The sequence below is a fragment of the Girardinichthys multiradiatus genome, chromosome 1, assembly GCF_021462225.1.
Source record: "Girardinichthys multiradiatus isolate DD_20200921_A chromosome 1, DD_fGirMul_XY1, whole genome shotgun sequence".
NCBI lineage: Eukaryota > Metazoa > Chordata > Actinopteri > Cyprinodontiformes > Goodeidae > Girardinichthys > Girardinichthys multiradiatus.
In genome coordinates this window covers 27,699,354-27,725,650 of record NC_061794.1, presented here as the reverse complement: position 1 = coordinate 27,725,650, position 26,297 = coordinate 27,699,354, and the positions used below count along the sequence as shown (strand labels likewise).

At 37.9% G+C, this 26,297-nt stretch overlaps 1 protein-coding gene across 2 annotated transcripts in view; it reads right to left on the bottom strand.

The window, feature by feature from the left end:
* Nucleotides 1-26,070, bottom strand: part of cacna2d3a (calcium channel, voltage-dependent, alpha 2/delta subunit 3a) — a 189,151-nt gene extending 163,081 nt beyond the window's left edge. Inside the window, exons 1-2 of one of the 2 annotated variants that reach the window (XM_047372268.1) lie at nt 25,372-26,070; nt 24,963-25,044 (exon numbers count right to left, since the gene is read on the bottom strand). In XM_047372268.1, the coding sequence (XP_047228224.1) occupies nt 24,963-25,044; nt 25,372-25,496 (207 nt within the window). In that variant the 5' untranslated portion in view covers nt 25,497-26,070. The remainder of the gene's footprint in view (nt 1-24,962; nt 25,045-25,371) is intronic. The other variant, XM_047372278.1, reaches the window with a different exon arrangement.
* Nucleotides 26,071-26,297: the final 227 nt, after the last annotated feature.

Genomic DNA, 26,297 nt, shown 5'->3' with positions numbered 1-26,297 from the left:
AACATACAAAGAACACAACCTAAGCACATGTGCTGCAGATAGCCTGCTAGCACTAAGATAGCGGAGTTCAACACAAACAAACCAAACTTCATAAAATGAAAAACGTTTAGATCATTTCAATCTAAATCACTTCTATATTATTCTGCCCAAACACTTAACCTCATGAACTGTGGTGAGGAACGTTGTCCAAGCGACGATGAAGTTTGAAGAAGGTATCCACAGTGAACAATGGTTAGCTACAGCTAACCTCCTTTGCTTTGGGGGTTGAAGGTGTTCTGTGAACAAAGGGTTAGCTTCCCGCTAACCTCCAGCTGTGGATGAAAAACGGCTCGTTGTGTCTGCCAACCACGCTGCACGTTAACACGGTGATGCGGTCTCTGCTGTCTTCCTTCCAGACTGGGAAACCGCTCCGCTCGGCTTCATAGAGACCGCTTCTCTGTAGGGAACTTCTCTGGGACAATTTGCTTCTGCGGGCCTCAGAGAAAAAGTAAGCAACTCTTACACCTTAATTTCCCCGTTCATGAATGAAAATACCGGATACACAGACAGTATTTCATTCGTACTTATCTTTGCATATGATCGATGATCGTGTGACATCCTTGGATCCAGTTGAAGAGTTTATGTCTGTTTGCCAGCAAAGAGACATCAGCACGCTTTTCTCCCCTATCCGGTCCCTTTCGAAGGCTGTGTGGAAGAGGGCGGATGTAGCAACAGCTGAGCTTTTATTTGGGCAGTGGCGTCACAGGAAGTCCGCAGTTATCCCGTTTACTGGCTGTGCCGGAAGAAGGTTAATGCACTTTATTTTGAAAAGTTCCAGAAAAGTTTGTACCGGAGTTTAATGTTGAAATCCATGGCTGGGTCCCAACAACAATGTAACAAATGCACAAAAATTGGAGCGTTTGTTTCCATTCCTCATACAACAGCAGACAAAAGTCTGTTGTTATTATTATTATTTTAGATTTCTTTTTAATCAATGATCCTTAAACGGATTTTAATGGAGCAAGGTCATTTATCACATACCTTTAAACACCTATGTGCTTTATAACTCCCTAGATCGAACCACAGTTATAACAATTTTTTCCTTACAAATTTTAAATAAAACAAACAGTACTGTTTAATTTTTGTTTTCTGTAAATCTTAGTCTAGAAATTATAGACAAACCACTCTAACAAATACATTAAGGTGATGAAGTCCCTCTACTTTTATTTGTTCTCATCGGTTGGCATTCTGGACACTGTGGTGTGACTTTGTCACAGAGCTCAATGTTTTTTTTGCAATTATTAAGATGAACAAATCCTTGACAATTAGTCCCACACCCACAAATACATAAACACTACCACCATGTACAGTATATGTAAAAACGTTATTGTACAGAGCATGGGAAATTGCACAGTAGAAAATAAAAATATAAGTCCTTCCTTGCAGATTACAGATAACAGAACACAATTTCTTAAAATAAACCTTCGTCCTTAGCTGCAAGGTTGCTATAATGTTCTCCATACAGTTCACAGTTTTCAGCCGTTGTGTCCATTGATCCAGTGTCGGTGGCTGTAGCCAATTCAGCAAAATAATATTAATAAGCAATCAACACAAGGATTCGGAGCATATGTATATTATCAGTTTCCCAATAATTTGTGTTCACACCACCCAGAACCAACTGGTATATTTCTAATATTATGTTCATATTTATTCTCTTCCTAATTTTCTTATAACCTTCTCCCAGTATCATTTTGTCAGAGGGCACTCCCAAAAGATGTGAGAAAAATCTCCTATCTGGCCACAATTTCACCATCAGAGGGGACTGTTCTTGTTTACATAACTGCCTATAATATTTGGGGTTTTAAAAAATGTCATCCTCAATTTCCAACTAAACTCTCTCCAATTCAGGCTATTTAGGAATTTATGCCACTCGTCCTAGCAATAGCAGCTCAAAGTTTTGAAGTGAGGTTTCATGGCTGCACACAAACAATAACAGCCATACCCTGACAATCACAGCACAAGTTTCAGGTCTGATTTATAAAATAGCGTATATTGGGCTATTTATTCCAACTTAAAAACAAACGGGTGCTAATAAATGTGGCAGCTGGAAACACTCCAGCTGCCACATTTACGGGGCCCAATAAATACCACACTTCTATTAATTCATAGATTCAGTGGCTACGTCCACAGAATTTAACACATGAATGAATGAAGGATGGTGATAACTATCCAATTTAAAGTGGGAGCACTACAACAGAGGACATTACGCATGTAACAGACTAAAACAAAACCAGAAATGTTGCACTAGTATGGACCATTAATTGTCCCAACAGCTTACCTTTCTCTGCAGCACTACAAGTCCACACTGATTTAAACTTGCGTACAGCCATACACGATCTAAGGTTTAGGATTTCAATGTATCCTATGTTCTCATCCAAATTAGTAATTTCTAAAATGAAAGAGAAAATGACCGCACACCCATTTATTTTTTTGCTGTATGCACGTTTGACAAGAGACATTGACTTTACTTTTCTGTCTCTCACTTGAATACACACACATACAACCACTTGAAGTATAGCACTGCCAAGCATCTGCATCCTGGCACAAACAGTTTAAAACTCTTTACTCAATAATTACACAATTATTTTAAGCACATAAATAAACTACTCAGAACTCATAATTGAAAACTCATATAATTCTAACGCAATTATGACTGAAAGAGACTGAAATAGAAAAAGGATTATTGTCTTTTTATTGCCTGGACCCTTGCTGCCTTTCCTTCTTATTTAACATAGTGGAACATTACATAAGAAAGGAAAAGAAGGATATCGAAGCATGCGGCATGAAACTATTTGCTGTTTTATGAATGCTGAATTTACATGACATGTCTGTCTTAGACTGGGTTATTTGTGTTTCATTCACAAAAAGGAATCCTGTTTGTTTTGTTTGCATCTGTTTGCTTTTAAGACTTTCAAGAGAGGAGTGTGGTTTGATGAACAAAAATACAGTACCTTTTAGTGTGCTTCTGTGTGAAAGAGTAATTGGCAAAAAATTAAAGGATAAGAACTCCAGTAAAACCACTTAGCAGACTTGTATGTACTGAGTGCTTGAAAGGATTGTCTGTCCATTTATTTAATTATTTTTTTGTTAGTTTGAAATAAATAAAAATAAAATAAAATAAATAAAGGAACTAACATGATATGAAATACAAAGTATATATTTATGGCACAATCACTTTTGTCAGTCTGCCCTAGGGCAGCTGTGGCTACCAGTCTACCGATGTCAGTGTGTGAATGTGTGTATGAATGGGTGATGACTGATTGTAGTGTAAAGCACTTTGGGGTCTTTGTGGACTTGATAAAGCACTATACAAGTGCAGGCCATTTACCATCCCCCTACTTTCAATAAAGGAAGAAAAAAATAAAAAATAAAAAAATAAAGACCACTAGTGCTGCAAAAAAAATCTTTTTTTTTTTTTTTTCAATAAAAATGCTTAATGCAACTGGATCCTGAAAGGTGTATTAGTACTCAACCAGTACTATAGCCTGATTGGGTAAACCTTCATTGTGGATTCTAGAAGTTGGGTGAATCTCCAAACTCAGGTCTCAGATTAATACCCTTCCTGGCAGAGCAGGCTCTAGCCACCTTAGTGCCCTAGGCAAGATCGTGGTTTGATACCCCCCAGCCCAAAATGTCAAGGGGGTTCAACAGCTATATGTATATTTGCAGACTGTGTTCTCTTTCTAAACTATATTTACCATAAAATATATATTATTTCACAACTTTTAGCATAGTAATAGAAGGTTGTAAAACAGTTTTTAATAATAGATACTGTTTGTTTTCACAACAGAGTCCTTTGGAGATGGTCAAAAAGGTGGCAAATCTGTATTAAAAATAAAAATTTAATCTGCGTGGAAGCTACAATTCACATTGCTTTCTGTCTCTATGAAGGTTTAGTAAAGTTTTAAGATGTAGCAAATTTATTTGAATCGTTAAAAATGACTTTTAGAACAATTGTGTGGACAAATGTGGCAAAAATGCCCTCAATGGGCCTGTCAAAGACAGGTAGATGGTATTTACATGTTGCTGAACATGTTGGTGAACATGCAGCTGCAGCAGACAGACCACTTGATGTGTTCAACATAACATCATTTAGTTGAGATAATAGATTTATATAATAAAGGAGGTCTAGTGCAGGTATGAAAAGCAGCAGTTCATAACTCATCCCAACTCTTCCTCATCCCTTTCAGACACAAATTCTTGCCATACACCAACCACCCTCTACCTTCAGATCCCCTGCCTGCACATAGGATCTCAGAGGAAAACAGGATCTTTCAGTGCCTGAGAACAAAGAAGGCCACAGGACCTGATAATATCTCTCCATTATGCCTGACAGCCTGTGCCGACCAACTGGCACCCATCTTCACTGAGATCTTCAACAAGTCACTGGAGCTGTGCGAGATTTCCTCCTGTTTCAAATACTCCACCACCCACCATCCCAGTACCAAAGAAACCCACCATCACAGGATTAAATGACTACAGGCCTGTCGCCCTGACGTCTGTGGTCATGAAATCGTTTGAGCGATTGATGTTGAAGCACCTAAAGGAAATCACAGGGCCCCTGATGGGCCCCCTGCAGTTTGTCTACCGGGCAAACAGGTCGGCAGATGAAGCAGTCAACTTGGGACTATACTTCATCCTGCAACACCTCGACCACCCAGGGAGGTATGCCAAGATCCTGTTTGTTGACTGCAGTTCGGCCTTCAACACTATCAACCCAGATAGTGCTCATCCAGCTCAAAGTCCCAGCCTCCGCCTGTCAGTGGATCACCAGCTTCCTGAAGGCAGCAGCAGGTGAGGCTGGGGAGCATCTTCTGGCAGATACTGTACTTCCTGAGGTACAATCTTCCACAGGAGCCTCTGGTAATCTTCTACACTGTCATAACTCAGTCTGCCCTGTCTTCATCCATCTCAGTGTGGTTTGGCTCATCCACAAAACAGGACACGTCCAGACTGCAACAAACAATTAGGTCTGCAGAGAGAATCATCAGGGCTGACATTCCCCCTATCTAGGACTTATACAGGTCTAGGGTCAGAAAAAGGGCTGTTAAAATCTCTGGAGACCCCATACACCCTGCACACAAACTGTTTAGGCTTTTACCTTTACCATCGGCACTACAGAGAGCTGTCTGCCAAAACCAGCTGCCAAAGAGACAGTTTCTCTGATGAAAACATGACAGTCCAGAACAACACCATGCATACTTGGCATGATCTCACATTATATTCCACTGTAAAGTCAATGGTGTATATATGTACATTTAAAAAGATATTCTTCATTATTGAGAGCAAAGTGTACCAGAGTTAAAATCCTTGTTTGTCTGTACAAACTTGGCAATAAAGCTGATTCTGAAGTTACATTACACTTATATAGTTGCAGAGCAGCTATAGTATCTACTGTGGCTTTTTTAGGTGACTTGTAATTTAATCTGCCAACTAGTTTTGCAATAATATTTAAATGGCGGCAAAAAATAATGTTCCTTACTCTTTCATTCAAAGCTTTTTAGCCTGTTCTGTTAACACTAAGAATGTCAAAAATAATTATTTTATTCACGATTGTTTTGTAAAATATATTTCAGATAAGATAGAAGGTGAAAAGCTTTATCTTAAGCATCATTTCCATTCCAACCATTTCTAACTGGGATACAATGTTCCTATTTTTTCCATTAACACTTATTGTAAAATGAGACCAAATAGCAAATAAAGGAAATTAACTCACAGAAACTAAGATGATTCAGATTCTGTTCACACTTAACAAGTCCACATGGATTAAAAGTTAAAATAATTAAATACTTGGATTTTTTGGGGGGCAGCATGAGGATAGTGGGCCTAATATGAAGTAAAATATATTTAATAGTTTTGTAAAAAAGTATTGATTTATCAGCAACCTGGCATTGCCTCTCCTTGGCCTTTACACAGGAGGAAATACAGTCCAACAACCATTTAGCAGCTAAACTTATATAAGGCAGCTCTAACTTCCATTCACAGCTGTTTCAGGTGGAAAACACTGCAGTGAAGTTAGCATCTGCTCTGTAGCTTCCAATTTTGCCATTAAATAAGTGAAACAGCGCTTCAGAAGCTATAAATCACAAGCTGACTTCAGCTTGGAACAACAATAGAACCTGGGTGCTAGTTATTTAGCTTAATTGGAACATGTTAAAAAGGTTAATAATAAAAAAATCCCTCTCTGGCACTCTGCAATGCATTTAAATATAAAGTAGTTCTTTTAAACATTTCTTTAACTACTTATGTTGGATCATCTGACTGTGGCACATGTGTAGGTAGGCGGAATTTTTTGTTTTTCTGGCATTTGATTGACAGCAATGGGAGTTCCATAAGAATGTAGAAAAACGGCACAGGGCATGGGATTGTTGTTTATATTTTCTATTTTTTTTATTTCAATACAGAGCTTCAAAAAGGGTGCATATCATGGCTGCTCATTGTTGCTCTTATGCATTTCATTCTGTTTTTTTTTTCTTTGTGAGTTGTCGTAGCAGCTGGCTATGTGGCCTAGCCCTCCTTCCCGGGAAGGAAAAGTCATAATGGACTGATCAACCAATCATAGGCAAATTTGTTCTAATGTTAGAACTTTGTTAGTCTTCTCTAAGCTCCCAAAAATATCATACATATTACTGCATTGATAATAAAAACCTCATGGCAGGGCTGCTTCACATTACTATTTTTCTAGCATGTAATCATTCCACTGAATAAAAGACTGGTTCACATTCAAGGTTTGAAAAATTAACAATCAGAATCATATTATGTATAACTATGGATAATTTCAAAACTTTCTGAAATTCTACATTTTCAAAATAAGGTGATCAACTTTATTGAAACTTGAATTTCAATCTACTGTATCGGTAACCAATATACTTCTGATATTCTGAGCTTGCTGGGAAACAACCTGCAACAATAAAATGCTGTTTTGGGTAGCCCATTATCTATTATATAACTTACAAACAGAAGACTTATTTGGTTTACACTCTTTAAAAATTTGTTCTTAAAATATGTTAAATGTACTTGTAAGCATTTCATTTGGATTATCACTTGAAATATCTACACTGCACAATTGCAGTCATCAGAAAAAAATGCAAAATGTCATGAAGTTATTAAAGAGTAGTTCTAAGAGAACAGAATAAACATTTATAGTCTAATAGTGCACCCAATTGTAATTTTCTAATATGAATTTAATTCAATCATTAAACGTCATAGAGCTTTCCAAATTGTTAAATTAAATTCAAGAAAAGAAATCTACAACAAGGCGATAATTTTCTTCTGAAAAAAATGACTGTCATGTTTCAGGTGCATTTGTTCTTCTTTAATTACAACTCTATCCTTTAAAAATTGCTATTTTTTTCTAAGCATGTTGAGGAAAAGCAATGTCTTGCAGCTTTACGATTTAATATGAAGAGGCTTAGATTCCCCAAAGCCATGTTTGTAATTAAAGCGAACACGGAGGAGGACACAGCAGAGGGTGGATAGACAAGTGGAGATGAGGTAAGGGGAGGAAAAGAGAAGAGTCAAGGCATCAGGGTGTGAGGCTTGAAGTTAATTCTGTTTCCTGCCACAAAGTCAGTGGGTCAGTACAGCAACTATCTCTGTCTGCGTGCAGAAATCTGAATAGAGTATAGGGTGTCTGAAACCTACTGAACTCTGACTGATGCTGCATCATCCCTCCTTTGAGACACTCAATTCGTATGTGGGTCAGGGAAGGAAGTTTCAAACAAATTCTACAGGAGGAAATCACTATCACATCACAGAATCTCTGAGAAACGACAAACATCTCCCCTTCTTCCCTCCGCTGTATTCGTGTCAACAAATTGTTTCCTCAAAAGAAAAGTGCTGGCCGGAGAAGAAGTGGAACAATTAATTTCATGGTTCGTCTGAGTCAGGTATCAGATCAAAGAGAAGCTCCTCAGATGTTGTAAAACACACACTGCTAAATGTAAATAAAGCTAAACATAAGAGCAAGTCATCATTTAAAATGTCAAGATTCATAGATCATTTTTGCCTTACAGACCACACCACATCAATGCACCAAAACACAATCTATCAGCAGTGATGAATAAAGAAATAATTCTAAAGTCAATAAAATGAATTAATGCTGTGTGGATGAGTCTGTGTGACAGACCGCTGAATCGATGTGTGGAAAGAGAGCTGATGGAAAACAGACTGTCATACAGAGCCAGGTGGGAAAGTCTTCATAGTAGGAGGTTCATCACCTTTGAAATCCACACTGTCTGAACAAATGCAAGACATTCTGGACATAAATAAAAAGGTGGTGATAAGTTGTAGCTGCCACTCTGGATGTTGTTTCTATCTTATAAACAAATTATCTTAATTTCAGAAAAGCAAGTCTAATGTAACAAAACATACAAACTCATATCAAAACACCAATATACAGGTCCTTCTCAAAATATTAGCATATTGTGATAAAGTTCATTATTTTCCGTAATGTCATGATGAAAATTTAACATTCATATATTTTAGATTTATTGCACACTAACTGAAATATTTCAGGTCTTTTATTGTCTTAATATGGATGATTTCGGCATACAGCTCATGAAAACCCAAAATTCCTATCTCACAAAATTAGCATATTATTAAAAGGGTCTCTAAACGAGCTATGAACCTAATCATCTGAATCAACGAGTTAACTCTAAACACCTGCAAAAGATTCCTGAGGCCTTTAAAACTCCCAGCCTGGTTCATCACTCAAAACCCCAATCATGGGTAAGACTGCCGACCTGACTGCTGTCCAGAAGGCCACTATTGACACCCTCAAGCAAGAGGGTAAGACACAGAAAGAAATTTCTGTACGAATAGGCTGTTCCCAGAGTGCTGTATCAAGGCACCTCAGTGGGAAGTCTGTGGGAAGGAAAAAGTGTGGCAGAAAACGCTGCACAACGAGAAGAGGTCACCGGACCCTGAGGAAGATTTTGGAGAAGGGCCGATTCCAGACCTTGGGGGAAATGGCAGGAAATGGGCTACAGGTGCCGCATTCCCCAGACCTGGGCTACAGAGAAGCAGCACTGGACTGTTGCTCAGTGGTCCAAAGTACTTTTTTCGGATGAAAGCAAATTCTGCATGTCATTCAGAAATCAAGGTGCCAGAGTCTGGAGGAAGACTGGGGAGAAGGAAATGCCAAAATGCCTGAAGTCCAGTGTCAAGTACCCACAGTCAGTGATGGTCTGGGGTGCCGTGTCAGCTGCTGGTGTTGGTCCACTGTGTTTAATCAAGGGCAGGGTCAATGCAGCTAGCTATCAGGAGATTTTGGAGCACTTCATGCTTCCATCTGCTGAAAAGCTTTATGGAGATGAAGATTTCATTTTTCAGCATGACCTGGCACCTGCTCACAGTGCCAAAACCACTGGTAAATGGTTTACTGACCATGGTATCACTGTGCTCAATTGGCCTGCCAACTCTCCTGACCTGAACCCCATAGAGAATCTGTGGGATATTGTGAAGAGAACGTTGAGAGACTCAAGACCCAACACTCTGGATGAGCTAAAGGCCGCTATCAAAACATCCTGGGCCTCCATAAGACCTCAGCAGTGCCACAGGCTGATTGCCTCCATGCCACGCCGCATTGAAGCAGTCATTTCTGCAAAAGGATTCCCGACCAAGTATTGAGTGCATAACTGTACATGATTATTTGAAGGTTGACGTTTTTTGTATTAAAAACACTTTTCTTTTATTGGTCGGATGAAATATGCTAATTTTGTGAGATAGGAATTTTGGGTTTTCATGAGCTGGATGCCAAAATCATCCGTATTAAGACAATAAAAGACCTGAAATATTTCAGTTAGTGTGCAATGAATCTAAAATATATGAATGTTAAATTTTCATCATGACATTATGGAAAATAATTAACTTTATCACAATATGCTAATATTTTGAGAAGGACCTGTACTCTTGTCAGTAAAAGAAATCTTTCTTCTACTTTTCTTCTACTCAAAGGAAATATCTTTCCTTTGACTGATTATTACTCTGTTATGTATAGATACAACTAGCTAAATAATCATTTCAAAAGTCTCACATTAACATCATTGCTGATTTCCTGTAGTGGGTGTGATGGCAGCAGCGACAGTAGTTATAAACGTTGCATCCATAAAATATAATCTGGACAGGCTGATAGAGACAGAAAATTGGTAAGTTAAAACTGCAGCAACATTTCTTCATTAGATCAGCAAAAGTACAACATATTTACTTTAATTAACAATATGCCAAAGTCCACACATCAGTCAGACTAAAATAATTCAGCATATTCCATTGCATTTGTGGGTTTTCTGTAGGCACAAGGGTTCCCTTCCATAGTCCCAAGACATGCATGTAAAACTTTATGGGTGAATCAAAAAATATCCTTTGGTGTGAAATTGTGTGTGAATATTTAGTTGTCGCTATGTTGGCCTTGTGGTCTCAAGGTGTACCCAACCTGTGAAATTAACTTCAGCACCCTCTGGACCGTGAATGGAACCAAGTAGGTGCAAAAAAGATGAGTATGGCCCCTTTCACCCAACACTGTGCTAAGATCTCTACAAGCTAAATAAATTCCTTCAGATTGAAGGCAACTGATATTCTTGCATTTGCCAAATAGGTTATTTTCTGCATCCTCGAGATCCTCTCCTGTGCCTTCGCCATGCTCTATACATCGGATAAATATCATAATATTAAATAGAAAATGTGCAGTAAAAACACTTGTGATGATATAGTGGAAAGCGAAGGACTGACACTAATAGATCATTTTTAAAAGATGCATGAATGCAAATGCAGCTGGTAGCAATAACAATATCAATAATTTAAACAAATTATTGGTACTTAATTTTTCTAAAGTAAAATCAAAGAAATTTATTTTTAAGAATTTACATCTATTAAAAATATTAATAGCCTTTACCTATTTAGATTACTTTGAATCAGGATAAAAATTAAAACCGTCAAAACGGTTACATTTACATTAATAGATATAATAGCAAAATAAAATACATTATTTTATTATTTGTACATATGCTTGTACGTACATCTATGTATCAACAGCTCAACAGAGGATGGAAATACAATGCATCCTAGTTTATCGTACACAGTGAAACCGACAACGGCCATTTAACTATACTGCCTGAATATTTTTAGTTACAGTAGCAGTTAGCAGCATTAAATAATTAAATATCCATTTTAAATGATTAAATATAATAAATGAATGTCATTTTTTAAAATAAATAAATATAAATAAATATGTTTATTTATTTACTTGACTTGCTGTGTGAAGCAGCCAATCAGATGTCAGGATCTATTGAGGAGCCCCCCTAATCCCACCCACAGTTTCAATTATTATTTAATGCAACTTATGCAGAGGAGCTATTAAAAAAATAAATATAAAGTTAAATAATTATTTATATTTTTTAATTTTTTTTTTTTAATTACGGTTTTTTATTTATTTAATCATTTAAAAGACATTTAGTTAATTAATGGGATATAATGGTATATTTAAATATTTAATGATGTATTAAATAAATAAATGGTACATTTAATTATTTATTTCATGGGACATTCACAGTTATTTATTTAATAATATATGTATTTATTAATTTTGGTCCTATTGGCCCTCCATAACCTTCTCCTTAAGTTGTTTATTGTAAAAAGTATTTTACTAATAGTAAGATCAGCAAGCTTTATCCGGCCTTGTAAATGTCTACAATCTACTGACGTTCTATGTTGTTTTATTGGTTGAAGAGTTTTATTTATGCTACACCTGTAGAAAGGCAAAACATTTCAAATATGTATACCCAGTCTTCTCAAAAGATAAAAAAAAAAAAAAAAATGTTATAGCAGATGTGACTGCATGGTGGCACAGTTCTCTACACAATTTCCTTGCAGCAAGCCGGTCCTGGGTTTGAATATCATCTAGGGTCTTTCTCCATGGAGTTCCCATGTACAGCAAAACATAGGCACAATTTGGGGAAGTGTGCCTTTCTCCCCACATGGGAAGCCCACTTCAGTGGGGAGCCCAGTATAGTTTAATTTCTATTTACTAGGGGCTTCATATTTATTGACATGGAGTTCATGGATTGTTCATTCAGTACTAGGGTAAAATCATTTTTGGTTGGAACCAAAGGTGCAGTGAAATGCAATTAGTATAACAGCATAAGACCAGATAAGTGATGTCAAATTCAAAAGAAGCTAGCAATGGTTTTCATACATCTCATTCCCAGTACCTCTTCTGAAAATAATAATCCAGTGCGTATTTCTAAGTTTAAATATGTCTGCACAATCTCTAAATGGTCCATAGACATTTAAGTTAAAACTGGTATCTATTTAGTTTAACAGTGGATGTTTTTTCAACACGAATACACTTTTAAAACCTTATGCACAGCTTTCAAAGAATAGTTAAAGCTGCTAAGAGTGGGCCAGCACCATTTTAAAGCATTTGTGTCAAAAATGGGATGTAATTAAAGTATGTGTGTGTAAAGGCAAGCGACACAATACTTTTGAGAATAAATATTCTGTGCCATGTTTAAGCTAGAACCATCACCTTGTTAATGTAAACCTAAGTCAAATTACTAGTACATGTACATGTTTTATGAAAAAAAGGTGTTTCCCTTTTCATTTAACATAATTGAGACCACTTTCACACCGCATTCACTTCTCTCCTCAGCAAATGTAATTCACCCACAGCTCATGAGAGTGTGTCTGTGTGTTTCTGCTGTGGTAGCCTTAAAAGGTTGACTGAGGGCTTTTATAGATGAACATTAGAACAACAGCTGTACTTATATACAAACAAACACAAGCTCGTATTGTGTAGCTAGTTGCTGTGCTGAAATGTCTGTCACAGGGTGCACTGCTTCTTTTAGGTATGCCCCATTGTCCCTTGAAAAGGGGGTGCCAAATCTGAGCTCCTTCTAATGACTGCAATATTTCACTGTCCTCACATGCCATGAACCCACCACATATGGCCAAACACACTTAGCGAAGCTCCTAAAGTTTTTTCACTATAGCCATTTATACCAGCATGAAAAGATCTGTATGCAAAAACCATTAGTGTATATAAATCAAATGGATATTCTTCCCTTCAAACAATTAGCAGTAGGTTCAAGAAATTCCATTTTATCTCCACCTTTTTTCTTTCATAAACCAGAATTCACTTTAGAAAAAAAAAGGCAGACAGCAGTTGGTCCTGGTCAAATATGATCAAACAGAACAAATGAATTTCTCTATAAATATGCTGTAGCTTATAGTGACTTCAGCGCTCTTTTTCCAGCTTGGCAGCGGAAGCAATGTGCCCTACTGCTTCCCCATTCTACTCCTTATATTTTCATGGTTTCAAATTGATTTGAGCGACAGCCAGCTGTAAAGTGGAAGAAAAGAGCAAAACACTATGGTGGCTTTATATAAACACAAGGTAAAATTATTATGGGAAGTTAGAGATTTAGCTAAACTTTCCTTTTTCCATTTGAAGTTTGAGAATTGTTCACAAATAAATTAGGGCCTCAATTAGAGATTTTTGAAAAGTAAAGATTATTTTAAATTAGACAGTGTAACCTTAAAATAAAAGAAATCATAAAGACCATTCAAAAATTAATACAGTGATCAAACATTTCCATTGTGTGGGATATCGGGTTGTAACTGTTTAGTCTCAACTCTAAAAGACCAGATAACAACAGATGACTATCAGTCCAGCTGCAAAGAGGCCAAGTATTTTTCTAGTTTTCACAGAAAGAAGCAAATTATATGACACTATTAAGCATAAATATCAATAAAATCAGAAGTAATTTCTTTTCTAAATATTCTAAACTGAGATCTTAAAGGAAGTTGCAGATTATTTTAAATGCAAATAAACGATGTGTATCATAGGTACTGTGTTTGTTCCTTCACTTGAATTCAAAAATAGCATTTGGCGTGCCTTTTAAACAAGAAAGAAACAAAAATATTGACTTTATGAATTCCACCATGCTTTATGAAGAGAAGGGCTTTTCTACACTTTATTCTGGGATGCTGGCATTGTTTACAACCTGTTGTTAAAATTAAAGGTAGCTCAGTATAAAATGTTTTATCCTGCTAAGACATTTAAAGACATTGGTAGAAATACAGTTGACTTCTCACATTCAGTAGCTAAAAAAAACAAACAAATTTTGGAGTTGTGACATCTGCATATATTGCTAGTATGTGTCTTGTTGCTGTGTGAGCAGAAGAACACAATTAATGAATTTTCAGAGTTTTGAGACTGGCTTGATGTTAATGTCATGATCCTGGGACATGGTGGTGTGTTGCTTTATGTTTTCCCTCTGTCTGCCCCCCTTTCTCCCTCCTTTTCTGTACCACTCTGTCTCCATGGCTGTTTCTGAGAATCTGCTCACTCACCTGCAGCTACTTATCTTACAGTTCAAAAAAGACCAGTAGGACTCTTCAGTACTGCCAGACTGTACCATTTTATTTAAGGTCAAACTTCCTATTTGTTGTTTCCTGTGAGAATACAAATTACATGTTCCTTGCTTCCTTCTGTTCTAGATTCTCAAACCAGGACCTTACCACCAAAGCATAATTTGGATTCTTAAGGCACTTCTTGATTTAGACAACATCGACAATCATCATCTAGAAAACACCTCTTCATCCATGAGAGCACACTGCTGGTCCTACTTACCTGGTCAGACTACCTTTGCGGATCTAATACTCACCGCCACCTACCTTTCATCTGTCTTATTTAGCCACACTGGAATCCTCAGCATGGCCTCTGTGTCTCTAACCTCCCTGCTACAAGTAAGATTGTTACAAAAAAACACTGAATCTTCAGATAACCCTCCTGAGCCTCTCCAACTCTGTTCTCATCTCATCCAGACAATTCTCTGGCATCTCCACAGATCACTGTTTATCTTATCTACCAAACCTATAATTCAATCTGAAAAGACTCACAAAGAGAGGGATGGCAATTAGAAAAGTTTTAATGATGTAAAATTACATGGTTATTTCTTTGGCGCTCGGACCTGGGAGGAAGACATGAATGCTGAGAATGACATGAGCTAAGATGATCATTTGTAAGGCTTAGATTTAAATACGTCATCCCCCTGATCCGACACTGGTGGTGGATTGGTGGCCAGGGAGCGAGGAAGCCAGGAGCAGATGTGAAAGGAGATGGTGGAGGTGGAGTGGAGAAGGGATGAGCTCAGCTGACAAGCGAAGATGAACACGGTAGAAGCTCCTTTAAAAGCAAGGCGTCGGAAGGTGATTGGATGGAGAATCAGACAGACAGGATGCTGATTGGAAGGCCGGGAGACACACCGAAGAGTCACTGGAAGGTGGAGGCGGTGAAGGGGAGTCTTTCATTCTGAATTTTCGTCAAAACTCCATTAAACCTTTTCCTTAAATCACCTTTTTCTGGGTGTTAATGCATTATGTGTATCTAAAACAAAATATCAAATATGACAGATGATTAAATGCAGAAACATCTTGCTGTGTATTAAATTTACAAAGGTCTCTTCTAACTTTCTCAACCGATAACATCATTGATTTTTAGGGTGAAGTCACTTTTACCAATACATTAATCACTGGTATAATGTTGGTGACATTAATGCTACTGGAATGAAATGTTATTATAGAGGCTTATGTGGTACAGTTACAGCACATGTAAAATGATACCATTTGATCAATAATTGCCCCTCTGTATGTAAGTGATCGTTTGTCTCTTTCTCACTACTCAGCAATGCTTCAGGGTTCCCAGAGCACTGGCCAGAGCAGGGTGCTAGACAAGAATGCATTCGTTTAAAAGTCAAACAAGGAAGGAAAAATGCCGACAAACCTATAAAATGTGCTAGTTTTTGGTCAAATATTTTTAGGGAATGTTTCTTGAATAACAACTACGTATGGGTTTTTTTAGCCACATCATGCTGTATTCAGGTTTGTGTTTGTGTAAGAATGAGCCAAGTCCTGGTGAAGGTCAAAAGGTGGGGCCACATGCTGTCTTGCTGAGCTGGGGTTGGCAGCAATATCACAGTCTGTGAGAAGTGTGTACGTTTTTCTGCATGTGTGTGAGTTAACAGAGTGGATGCAGAGATAAAGCGGGAAGGTAACCTGAGATGTACAGTGGCAAGTAACATTTAGCCAAAGTTCAAGTAACTATTTGCATAAAAGACAGAACATCATGAAGTTAAAGATGAAACATTTATATAGTAATTACAATGGAGTACCTTTTCTCCATTAATTTAAAATAGCTAAATAAGAAGAATTGTGAAAGACAAAGCTTGCAAATTTGATGTGTACTTTGTAAGACACTTTTTGGCAGATACCAGACCTAGCAACACATTAAATCACATAACACAGAATTGGTTTGGGGCCAGAATAGGTACCATGCTGTAAACGTCTTTTAGATTGTCATTCTTGTTTATTTTGTCATTTGCTGTCAGAATTTGACACGTACAGTAGATTAATGTGTTCTTGCTTTTTGTCTGAAATGTTGCCTAAACCATGGGCTGCCACACAGCTTTAAATCTTAGCCATTAAACTGTATAGGTTGTTTACATACCAGAAACAAAAAAAAGAAAGACTAGGGCTAGATGATTAAATTAATATCACAAGTTCACTGTAAATATCCATTAAATACACCTTATTGGGATTTTATGTGATACTGTAAAATAACAAAAGGTAGTGCATAATGTGAAGAGGAAGGAAAATTGCATTTTTTAAGTCATCATGAAGATTCTTAGTTAAATTGTCCTGACTTTGACTGGACTATTTAAACACATGAAAATGCTGTTATCTAAACTATTAGCTGTCCATTCAAGGGTTTTGTCCTGCAGGAAGGTAAACATCCACCCCAGTGTTGGGACTTTTGCAGCTTTGCAAGCAGGATTCATGCTGTGTAGTTATTTATCTACTAATTACAAATCTTTCGTCATGAAAGAATATCTCCAGTATTGATCTTGAATCGAACATGTGTGGTTGTTAAAGTGACACAGGCTCATTTAGTGCTGTTCCACCCAAAGACGACCAATAACTGACATCAAGCAATGTAAGACATTTTCGGAAAAATTTCAACAATGGCTTTAATTACGTAACTCTTCCATAAATGCTGGATTTGTAGCACTTGATTAATAGTTTTGGTGTTGACAGATTCCCCCACAAGTTGTGAAATTCTGCAGCTCCTCCTGAGTTACCATGAGTCAATTGACTGGTTCTCTGAATGATGCTCTCCTTGTCTGGACTGTTAGCTAAGATGGGCAGTCATGTCTTCGTAGATTTGAAGTTGTGCCATACTTCATTTTCAGGTGATGGACTGAACAGTCCACAGTGAGATGTTCAAAGCTTGGAATATTATTTTATAACCTAACCCTGCTTTAAACATCTCCACAACTTTAACCCTAGTTTGGTGTGATTCTTGTTGTATATAAGGCCGTTTGTTTACTTATGTTCTCTAACAAACCTCTGAGGCCTTCACTGAACAGCTATATTTATACTGGGATTACATTACAAACAAATGGACTCTATGATTTAGGTGACTTCAGACATCACTTGGGCACACTGGATTTTATTTATGGGATACAAATGGATGGGCCCATTTTTAGTTTATTCCTTTATAAAACATGAAAGTCATATATCATATTCTGTCACATAAAATCTCATTAATATACATTTAAGTCAGGGTTTGTAACATCACAAAATGTGAACAGGTTTCAAGGCTATAAACACTTTTTCAAAACCCTGTATACGCTCAGCATGCAGAAGCTATGGGACACAAGGTGAAATTTGTGATTGATGGAGCTGCTCTAATGAGGTATGATGTTATTTTTCTATTTTTAGTGTATCTCTTCATAAGTAAAATCTTCACCTACAGCAGACAGCCTGGATTCAGACTTGTGGCTGGATGATTGATAGGAACAGCAGCAAGTCACAGACAGTCCTTCACACAACGCTGCACACATTAATGTGCTTAATAGTTTTAGTCCCGCCCCTTTAGCGGCTGTAGAAGGTTTACTGGAAAAGTCCAGAGCATACCCTGTGAATGATCTGTCATAATTACAGAAATTTGTGAGAGTCTGTGTCTGTGTGTGAGTATTCTTTAATGTTGGAGTAACCATAGTGAAATGCTCTTTACCTACAGTCCAATAGCAGGAGAGGCAGATCTAGAAATGAGCAGCCAAATCAGATAACAGTAGATATTTATCTTCAGCGCCCACATTTGTCATGTTAGCAGAGCAAAGAGGTGTTGACCGTCCATCTTTTGCAGAATTTTTTGGAAGCATAAATAAAATTCTTCCTTGTAAACACAAGTTAACTCATTTTGCCAAGTTACCTTGGGACAAATCAAACAACAAGTCATCAAAACTTAAAGAGTGTCAAATCCCACACATACTCTGTCAGCATTTCAGCACTTTAGGGATTGAAGTTATTTAATCCGGGAGCATAGCGCCTGCCGCTGAGCTCTCTGTAGAAAAGGCAATGTGTTTGATTCATACAGTCTTTATTCTTGCTTTTCTCAGCAACAAAGCACTAATTACATTAAGAGTGGGACTCTGTGTTGGCCAAAGCTGGCCAGCTAGAACATGAACCAAAAGTAACCTGCTGCTCTTCTATGTACTAACACTGCAATTAACTCATTCTTTCTGTTGCAACTTACTCCTAAACACATATTTCCTGATCCTCTCATTCCACAAGCAGGGAAACTATCTAATTTAGCTCAATCACACTTTCCTCAATAAGACAATAGCAGGCAGGGAGGAGAAGGGAAACAGGAGAAGAGGTGAGAAGATCAGGGGAGTTTAGAGAGGGGCAGCCATAAGCACACACTCTTACAAGCCCTCTTCGCTCAACTCGTTTCCAGCCATGCTGAACCAAACCCGACAGCTATTCAATTTTCCCAAAGCAAAATCTAATCTGCCGCTGTCTCCTGCTCACCGACACATTGCTACACCGGAACGCTTCAGCCGTCACCCATATTTGGCAGCAAACTGGCACAATCACAAATACTTCCTTCAGCAGTAGGACAAAAACCAAATTATATAAAGCTTTTTATTGGACAAAAAAGATAATTGGAGCCCATTAAGTATATTACTCCGCCACTAGTTTCATTCGTTCTAAAATAAAAATTGTAATAGCTGAGAATGTATACAATTAAGTACCAAATTATTAAATGTATTATTAAATGTATGCTGTAATTTCACCTACATATTTCTTCTGACTGGAAATAATGTAAACTTTTTGAGTGGCCCAGGCAGAATCTGATAAAAAATTAGGGTGATGGCAAGGGGGTTTATCAAGATTAATAGTCAAATTACCTGTGGAAACATGCAGAAAGCTGGCTAGCAAATATGAGACGGGTTTGAGTGCTTTAATGCCAGTAAAGATTTTTTCATGGATTTAGGAAAATAAGTAATTTCTGACATGCATTTTTCTTTTTATAAAATAAAAAAAAAAACTATTATATTTACATTGTTTTACTGTCTTTTAGATTTCTGAAACAAACCTCTTGGCTGAAGGAAAATGATTTTTAATCTAAACCAGCAATGAGTAAATTTGGGCATGATTGTTTGATATGAACAGTCATGGTAAAACAAATGTACACCCTCTGTGAATTCTAGGGTTTTCATGTTTCTGAAAGTATTTTAATTCAACCTCACTCAAGTGTTTTCCATAATCTAACTACTTAATAAATAAAGATGCAGTCAGAAAATGATATATACAAGTAAGTGATATAGCAAAAATTAAATTTAACTTATTTATTTACAATAGAATTCCAAATTCAGTGGTGAAAGGATAGAATTTTATGAACAGACAATTTTTAATCTCATTTTAATCAATTTCTGCAATGTGCCAACTTTGCCCAAGAAAATGTAATATTTTATACTTATCACACAAAGTACTCTCAGTCTGAGACTGTTAAGCCAAACCAAAAAAACTGTATTTGACAGATAAGGAACAACACCTGTTGGGTGATGTGTACTGCTGATATTTAAAAGACAAGGAAACATAAACTAATTCATCTACACTAAGGCACAGAACAACAGTGGACATAATTTCCCTTAGAAATTACATCACAATCTTTTATCATCATATCTTCCAACCCCTTGTAAAACCCTAGAATTTGAAATGGTGTTTTGTTTTTACATATATTGTTACTTTAATACTTAATTCTAGATTGCAATGAAACATCTGATTTAGAGCAACAATAATTCACTTTTAAGCAAACTCAGAACTTTGCTTGTTGTACATCACTCTTCAGTCTGTTAATTTCACTGAATTACCTTGTCAATAGTGTATTTTCCTCCCTGTTTCTCTATTTGTTCTCAGTTCCATTCTTTCTTTAGGAGTATTGACAGCCAACAGTCAGTGGATTGCGGCACAAAGCTCTTGGGTTGTAAAAGAAAATGGTGTGGTTCCTCTAGCAGCCCTAAACACACACCCACACACACACACACTCTTTTTCTCTGCCAAAGCAAATCGATTTCAACATAGTCTTGTCACACATCATTACACCTTCCTACCATCCTCTCCTCTTAAGATCAGTAGATGTGCGTCTGTATGAGAGAGTTGGTGTGTGTGTGTGTGTAATTGAGCGTGCTTTATGTAGGCATGCAAACTTAACACACACACAATTCAGCGTGCACAGACGCACACACACACACATATGCCTGTTGCCAATCCCCTTAGATGCAACCCCTGCTTTTAAAAATAGGAAAAAAGACACGCACGGATGGTCGCCACCACACTGACTGATCATTTTTCTTGTATCTTCCATTACCAAGAGGTTTGAAGTTATTTCAGAGTAGAAAAACATCCTTCTGCTGATTCCAGCAAAACCATAACATCATTTAGTGAGAAATACTCGACCGACCAGCAAGGAACACACAGACATAGCCGTCACTACCAGGCTGGCTCGTCTGGACAGGTTGCTCAATGATACATGAAATTAAAGATTTAAACAGAACGACAGTGAAAAGGGAGAAACCCCAAAGCTCATTCTTTGTGTTGTTGGTAGAGTTCTGTTAGGGTTTGAAAACTTTTGTATAGTTTATCACTCATGTCTGCTCCAAGTGCTTTTCTCTCCTACATGCCATGGAAAGGAATATGTGGGAGGTGAGTGAGTTATGATTACCAAGTCCTCACTCCCTCTCTGTTTAAAATCAAGACACATGAACCCTAACCTTTCTGACCCCACACACACACACACACCCTGAATGTTTGTTGAACTGTGTGTGAACCAGCATGTATAATTAAAGAGAGAGGGGTGCCAACACTTTGTTGTCTGCACTGCAGAGCTACCCTTGCAAGTAAATTGTTGACTATATAATAATAACAAGTTCCAATGTGCCACAAGATGAAGCCTTTTTTTCTTTTTATGAATAAATCAATCATCATTTCATTCTTATTGCAAATTTAAGCTGTTATTGATCATGGTTCGTTTTTTTGGGGGGTAGGGACACAGACACACACACAGATACACACACACACAAAAACACAGCAGTCCTGACTGGTATAACCTTGAAACAAGAGCCGTTTCCGATGGATGTAGGACGTATGCAAGGTTGTGAAAAAGGGATAACAGATCCGGACAGGTGAGAAGAAGGTAACTAAGGTTAAATAAATCATAAAACATTAAAACTTCTGTTTTTATTATCTTTGTTGAACATAATCTAACACTGGATGCTAAGAATTATGCAGCTATTTCATGTAAATATTTACATGTCATTCAAAAATCTGTTTTTGCTGCTTAAAGATTAAAAACTCTGTATAATCTGTTTGGAGAGATTTCTGTTTAAGCTTTTAATGTATTTGATTAGGACTGAACCTCATTTAAAAATAATTAAGATGTTTATAGCATAGTTTTATGTTAGCAATTTTAATTAAGTCCTTTTGTTCTTATTAGGAGTAAGTCTTATTAAAGGTAATCAAACTGGAAGTCAAGCATTAACACAAAGGAAGACTCACTGAATTTGTTGCATTGATCTGGGAACTGTAGAATATAAACTATCTATGTGTGTAACTGGAATGTGCAGATAGAGGAGAGGGGAGTGAAACATAGAGAGTGCAAGGTCATAAATTGGTGAAGGACAGGGGATTACCAGATGGGGGTGAAGAAGATAGGGGAGGACAAGCTTGCTAGAAGAAAATAACCAGAAGCACTCCTTATTTGGACCAAAGGAACTGTTATGCTATACATGAGTGACATGATATATGTATATGTTGAACACACCCTTGAGACTGAATAAAACGAGCTGGAAACGGAGAGAGACCAGAGTTGTTGCTCGCAGGTGTTTGGCTGGGGCATCTTTTTCTCACTCTGCGCAGAGGCGAACATAAGCTGATTGTACTTTGTGTTTATTTCACTCTTTTGAAACCTGTGCCCAAATCGACGGACCCGGGGAAGCAGAGACGGCTTCGACAGAACAAAATGAAACAGGAAGAGCAACACAGTTTTACATAATTCTACAGTTAATCTTGAGTAAAAATACCACAGCTTTAAAGTATCATCGTAGTTACAAAAACATCTAAAAGTAAAATTTATACATTAATCTAACTGCTTTTATACATTAATCTAACTGCTTTTATTTAGAACAGAAAAGCAACATTTATTCGTTTATTTCAAAACAATAAACACCTGCATATTGCTCTGTTGCCAATACGTTTTGACAGTATCTTGCAGCCGCTGTGTCAAAGGGTCTAATGCACTCGTTCTGGTGGAATATGTTGAGTTTTTTGGCTCTGTGGGGCCAATATTACTTTTATTGTTTACCTGTTAATAAGGAGTGGCATTCCCCACTAGTGTTTTGCACTATATAAACGCTGTATAAAAAATAACGTGGCTGGCTAATGACTCTGAAGCTGGTATCTGATTCACAGATTCCAAGTCATCACTAAATTAAAGTACTACTTCTCTGTTTTCTTAAATATTCTGGACCAAATCTGATTATCTCTAGTTCTAAAACTAAAATACTTAGAATAATGAAACCAAAACTGGATTATTCTACACTGGACAGGTATTCTTTAACCAAACTTTAAGACTCTGTTTGCAACTGGTATGTAGTGACCTGTCTAATTTGCTGCCTGGACCAGATTTGAGCTGTTGTGTGATGAATTTAAATTCAATTGTTGCACAACAGAAATTTTTAATTTTGCAACAGGGGGAATGTCTCTTTGTTTCCCCTTTTTGCAGAGCAAATCTGCTTCTGACACTGCAAGGTAACCAGACCCACCATAAAGTTTGTCTTGCTTTTGTATTGGTTTGACAAGGAAGAACATCCTCAGACAGAATAAGAGAAAGAATTGTCTGAACATGTGTGCGTGTGTGTGTGTGTGTGTGTGTGTGTGTGTGTAACGTATGCAGATGAAGTGCTGCTTCCATGGGAGTTTAGTTACGCCAGGGTCAGAAAGATAACTGAAGAGAGACTTAGTCCATCTGTCCCGTGCCCAGGGGAGACCTGCACACACACTCACACACACTCACACATGAACAGAAATTTCAGTCTTTTCTCTTCAATACCAGCCTCCTCTCCAACAGATCATGTCTCTCAGTCTATCCATCTGTTTAAAAGCATTTGTACCCTCAGGTTAGCTGTAGCCCCTACTCATGCATTGTACTAGGCTGACATCAACAAACAGGAAGCTGGGACATGGTTTATAATCTATACATGGATTTATGCAACCTGCACACATGTGAATAACTGTTCATTTGCATCACAACAATTGCGGTGCGAAAGATGCACTTCATCGACAAAGCTTCATTCTGCCTTTCTTTGCTCAATTAACCCCATGGTCCTCATTTGCATTTCATAAGCAGGTCGTCACTCTGTGGGAGGGTTATCTCCTTTTTGGAGGCAGAGAAACATGAACTGCCTTTTTTCTCTTGTCAAAAAGATAACACCACTCATCTGCCTTATCACTTATTGATGCTCATGCATGTGGGTGACTGTGTTTGTGAACATGCAACACATCCTCAAGACCATAAGCACTGTGCAAGTGAAGTGGGATTTTTTATTCTATGTGCACAGCACATGTAAGGGACAAATGCAGCTCCTGTCAATGCACCATGTCAAACCTCTTCTTTGCCTTGAAATGCTCCATGCTTTCACCAGCGCTCTGAACCGGTGGCCCTGCATCTGCCTGCCCATTCAGAGGTTGGTTTCATTTTGGCCTTTCATCCACTAATTATCCATTAGCCAGTTTTAACTCAAGCTTCATCAGCTGACCCTCCATTAGGAAAATTTGCATTTCATCACACTGAAATCCTGCATTAATGCCACAAAACTGAGTGGACGATCTACGAGAAAAGACTGCAAAGAGGCATAAAAAGGTAGATAAGAGGAGAGGGGTGGAAACGAAGGAAACACTCTGCTGGATAGCAATAATATTTGCTCTTTTCCTTAACTGTAATTTGTGAATGTGCATGAATATATGTGTGTGTGAGTGTGTATTTAAATGTATCTGCCAGAGTGCTTTGGAGCTGTCATCTATTTAAATGGCACATGTTTTGAATAAGCTTTTCAAACTGTGCCTACAATGCTGACATGCATTACCAATTCTCAAGTGGCTAATAAAGGACAGGTCCTTAAATATGGCGGGTACAAATCTCAGAAATTACACAACTCAAAACATTTCTGCTCATAAGCTGCTTCATCATGTCAACATAAGAGCATTAATAATCTTTTCAAGGGTATTGCTATTCTAAGGGAGTAATATAGTTTAAGCTTTGCATAATAAAAATGATTAAAATTATAACACTTTTGAAATATATGTAATCTCCCCCAATATGAACTAGGAGACCAAACATTTCTTTTTTAATGTAAATTGCACTTCAATGAATTTTGTGATGCCTTAAAAACCTTTGTAGAGTGTGTTTTGCAACAAGACCAATGCCCTTTGAAGACATGATTGTTTTCAGTATTAAGGATTTTGGGGGTTTATTTATACCTAGAGACTTAGGAGGAAACTTAGGAGGTAAATCAGCTAACCTTTTGCAGCAGCTGGGAGCCAGAGTATTTTGCAGAAATGGACTTCATCTCCCCACCAAATGCAGAGGCCCAGAGCTTCACCCTGAAGGTGTGCAAACAAACAATGAAGATAAAAGTGAAGACATTGCTGCAGAAAATAAGTACATATAAAGCAGAGACTTAAAAGTGTTGAAACTTACTTGATCCTATATAGCCACCTTCTCAGAAAATATGACACCTCATGCAACAATTTCCGAGAAATTTGGCTATTTTATTTAATTATGATTTATATAAAAGTATCAAATAAACCAAATGTGTATGCAGTTTTACAGAAGTGCAATCCAAAGGAAAAAAAAATTATAGGTTAAGTCCATTTTGGTACTGCTTTGAAAGGAAGCACCTTTGCGGAAAAGTACATTGAACTACTTACACGGATGGGGGGATGCTCTGGTGGGTGCCTCCAACTCCAGTTGCCCTGATGCTTAGAGTTGAGAAAAGTAAGAGGAGCCTCATAAACCAAGCGCTGGAAACCACACCGCACCGAACCACCTGCATCTTTGACACTGACACCCCCCTCCTGCGCGCACAATGCGAGTTTCTAGATTTTGCTGCCACCCTCAAAGTCTCCAGTGACGAGAAGGAATAAAACGAGGAAAGCTGGAGTCACCTATAATGACTGACAAAAAAAATCATGACAGTGGGTTCAGCTTTATGAGTCGGTGCGGGACTGGAATAAGCGATGCGTCTTGGCGAACGGCGGTGCTCCCGCTGAGTGACTTATCCAAAGTGCAGCGGTGCGGCTTCACTGACCAGTGCGGCGCACACGGCCGGGCTTCCATACACTAAGTCGACTTCGACTCTTCCAGCAAAAAGAGAGTGCTCTTAGTCGCTTTGATTTGCCCAACCCAGCCGCTGAAAAAGCCACTCTGAAGGTTCGGGGGGAACCGGGGAGAACATCAAACGACGCAGCGCACAAGTGCACGCCTTCTTCTCTTGACTGATGTGACTAACCTCCTCTCCCTCACTTTCTCCCTCCCTCACACATAAAGCCCCACTTTCTCTCCTCCTTCCTCTCAGAAGCTGAGGATATAGGCTGGTGACGGTTCCGGCATTGTTGTTGAATTACGCCATACTTGGGATTGCCTGACTCGTTCTGTCTTTCTGTGCCCTCCGCCTCCATCCATCCCTTCACTCTTGGTTTCTATTGCAATAATAGCTGTAGCCTGTGCTTTCAGGCCAGATCAAGTAATGTACTGTACTGTCAGTTCACTGAAGCAGAAACTGCCGCTAAAGTAGGACAAAATAAGAAAAAAGTAACAGAGAAAAAAGTGGAGGTGTTTAGTGTCTTGGTGGAAG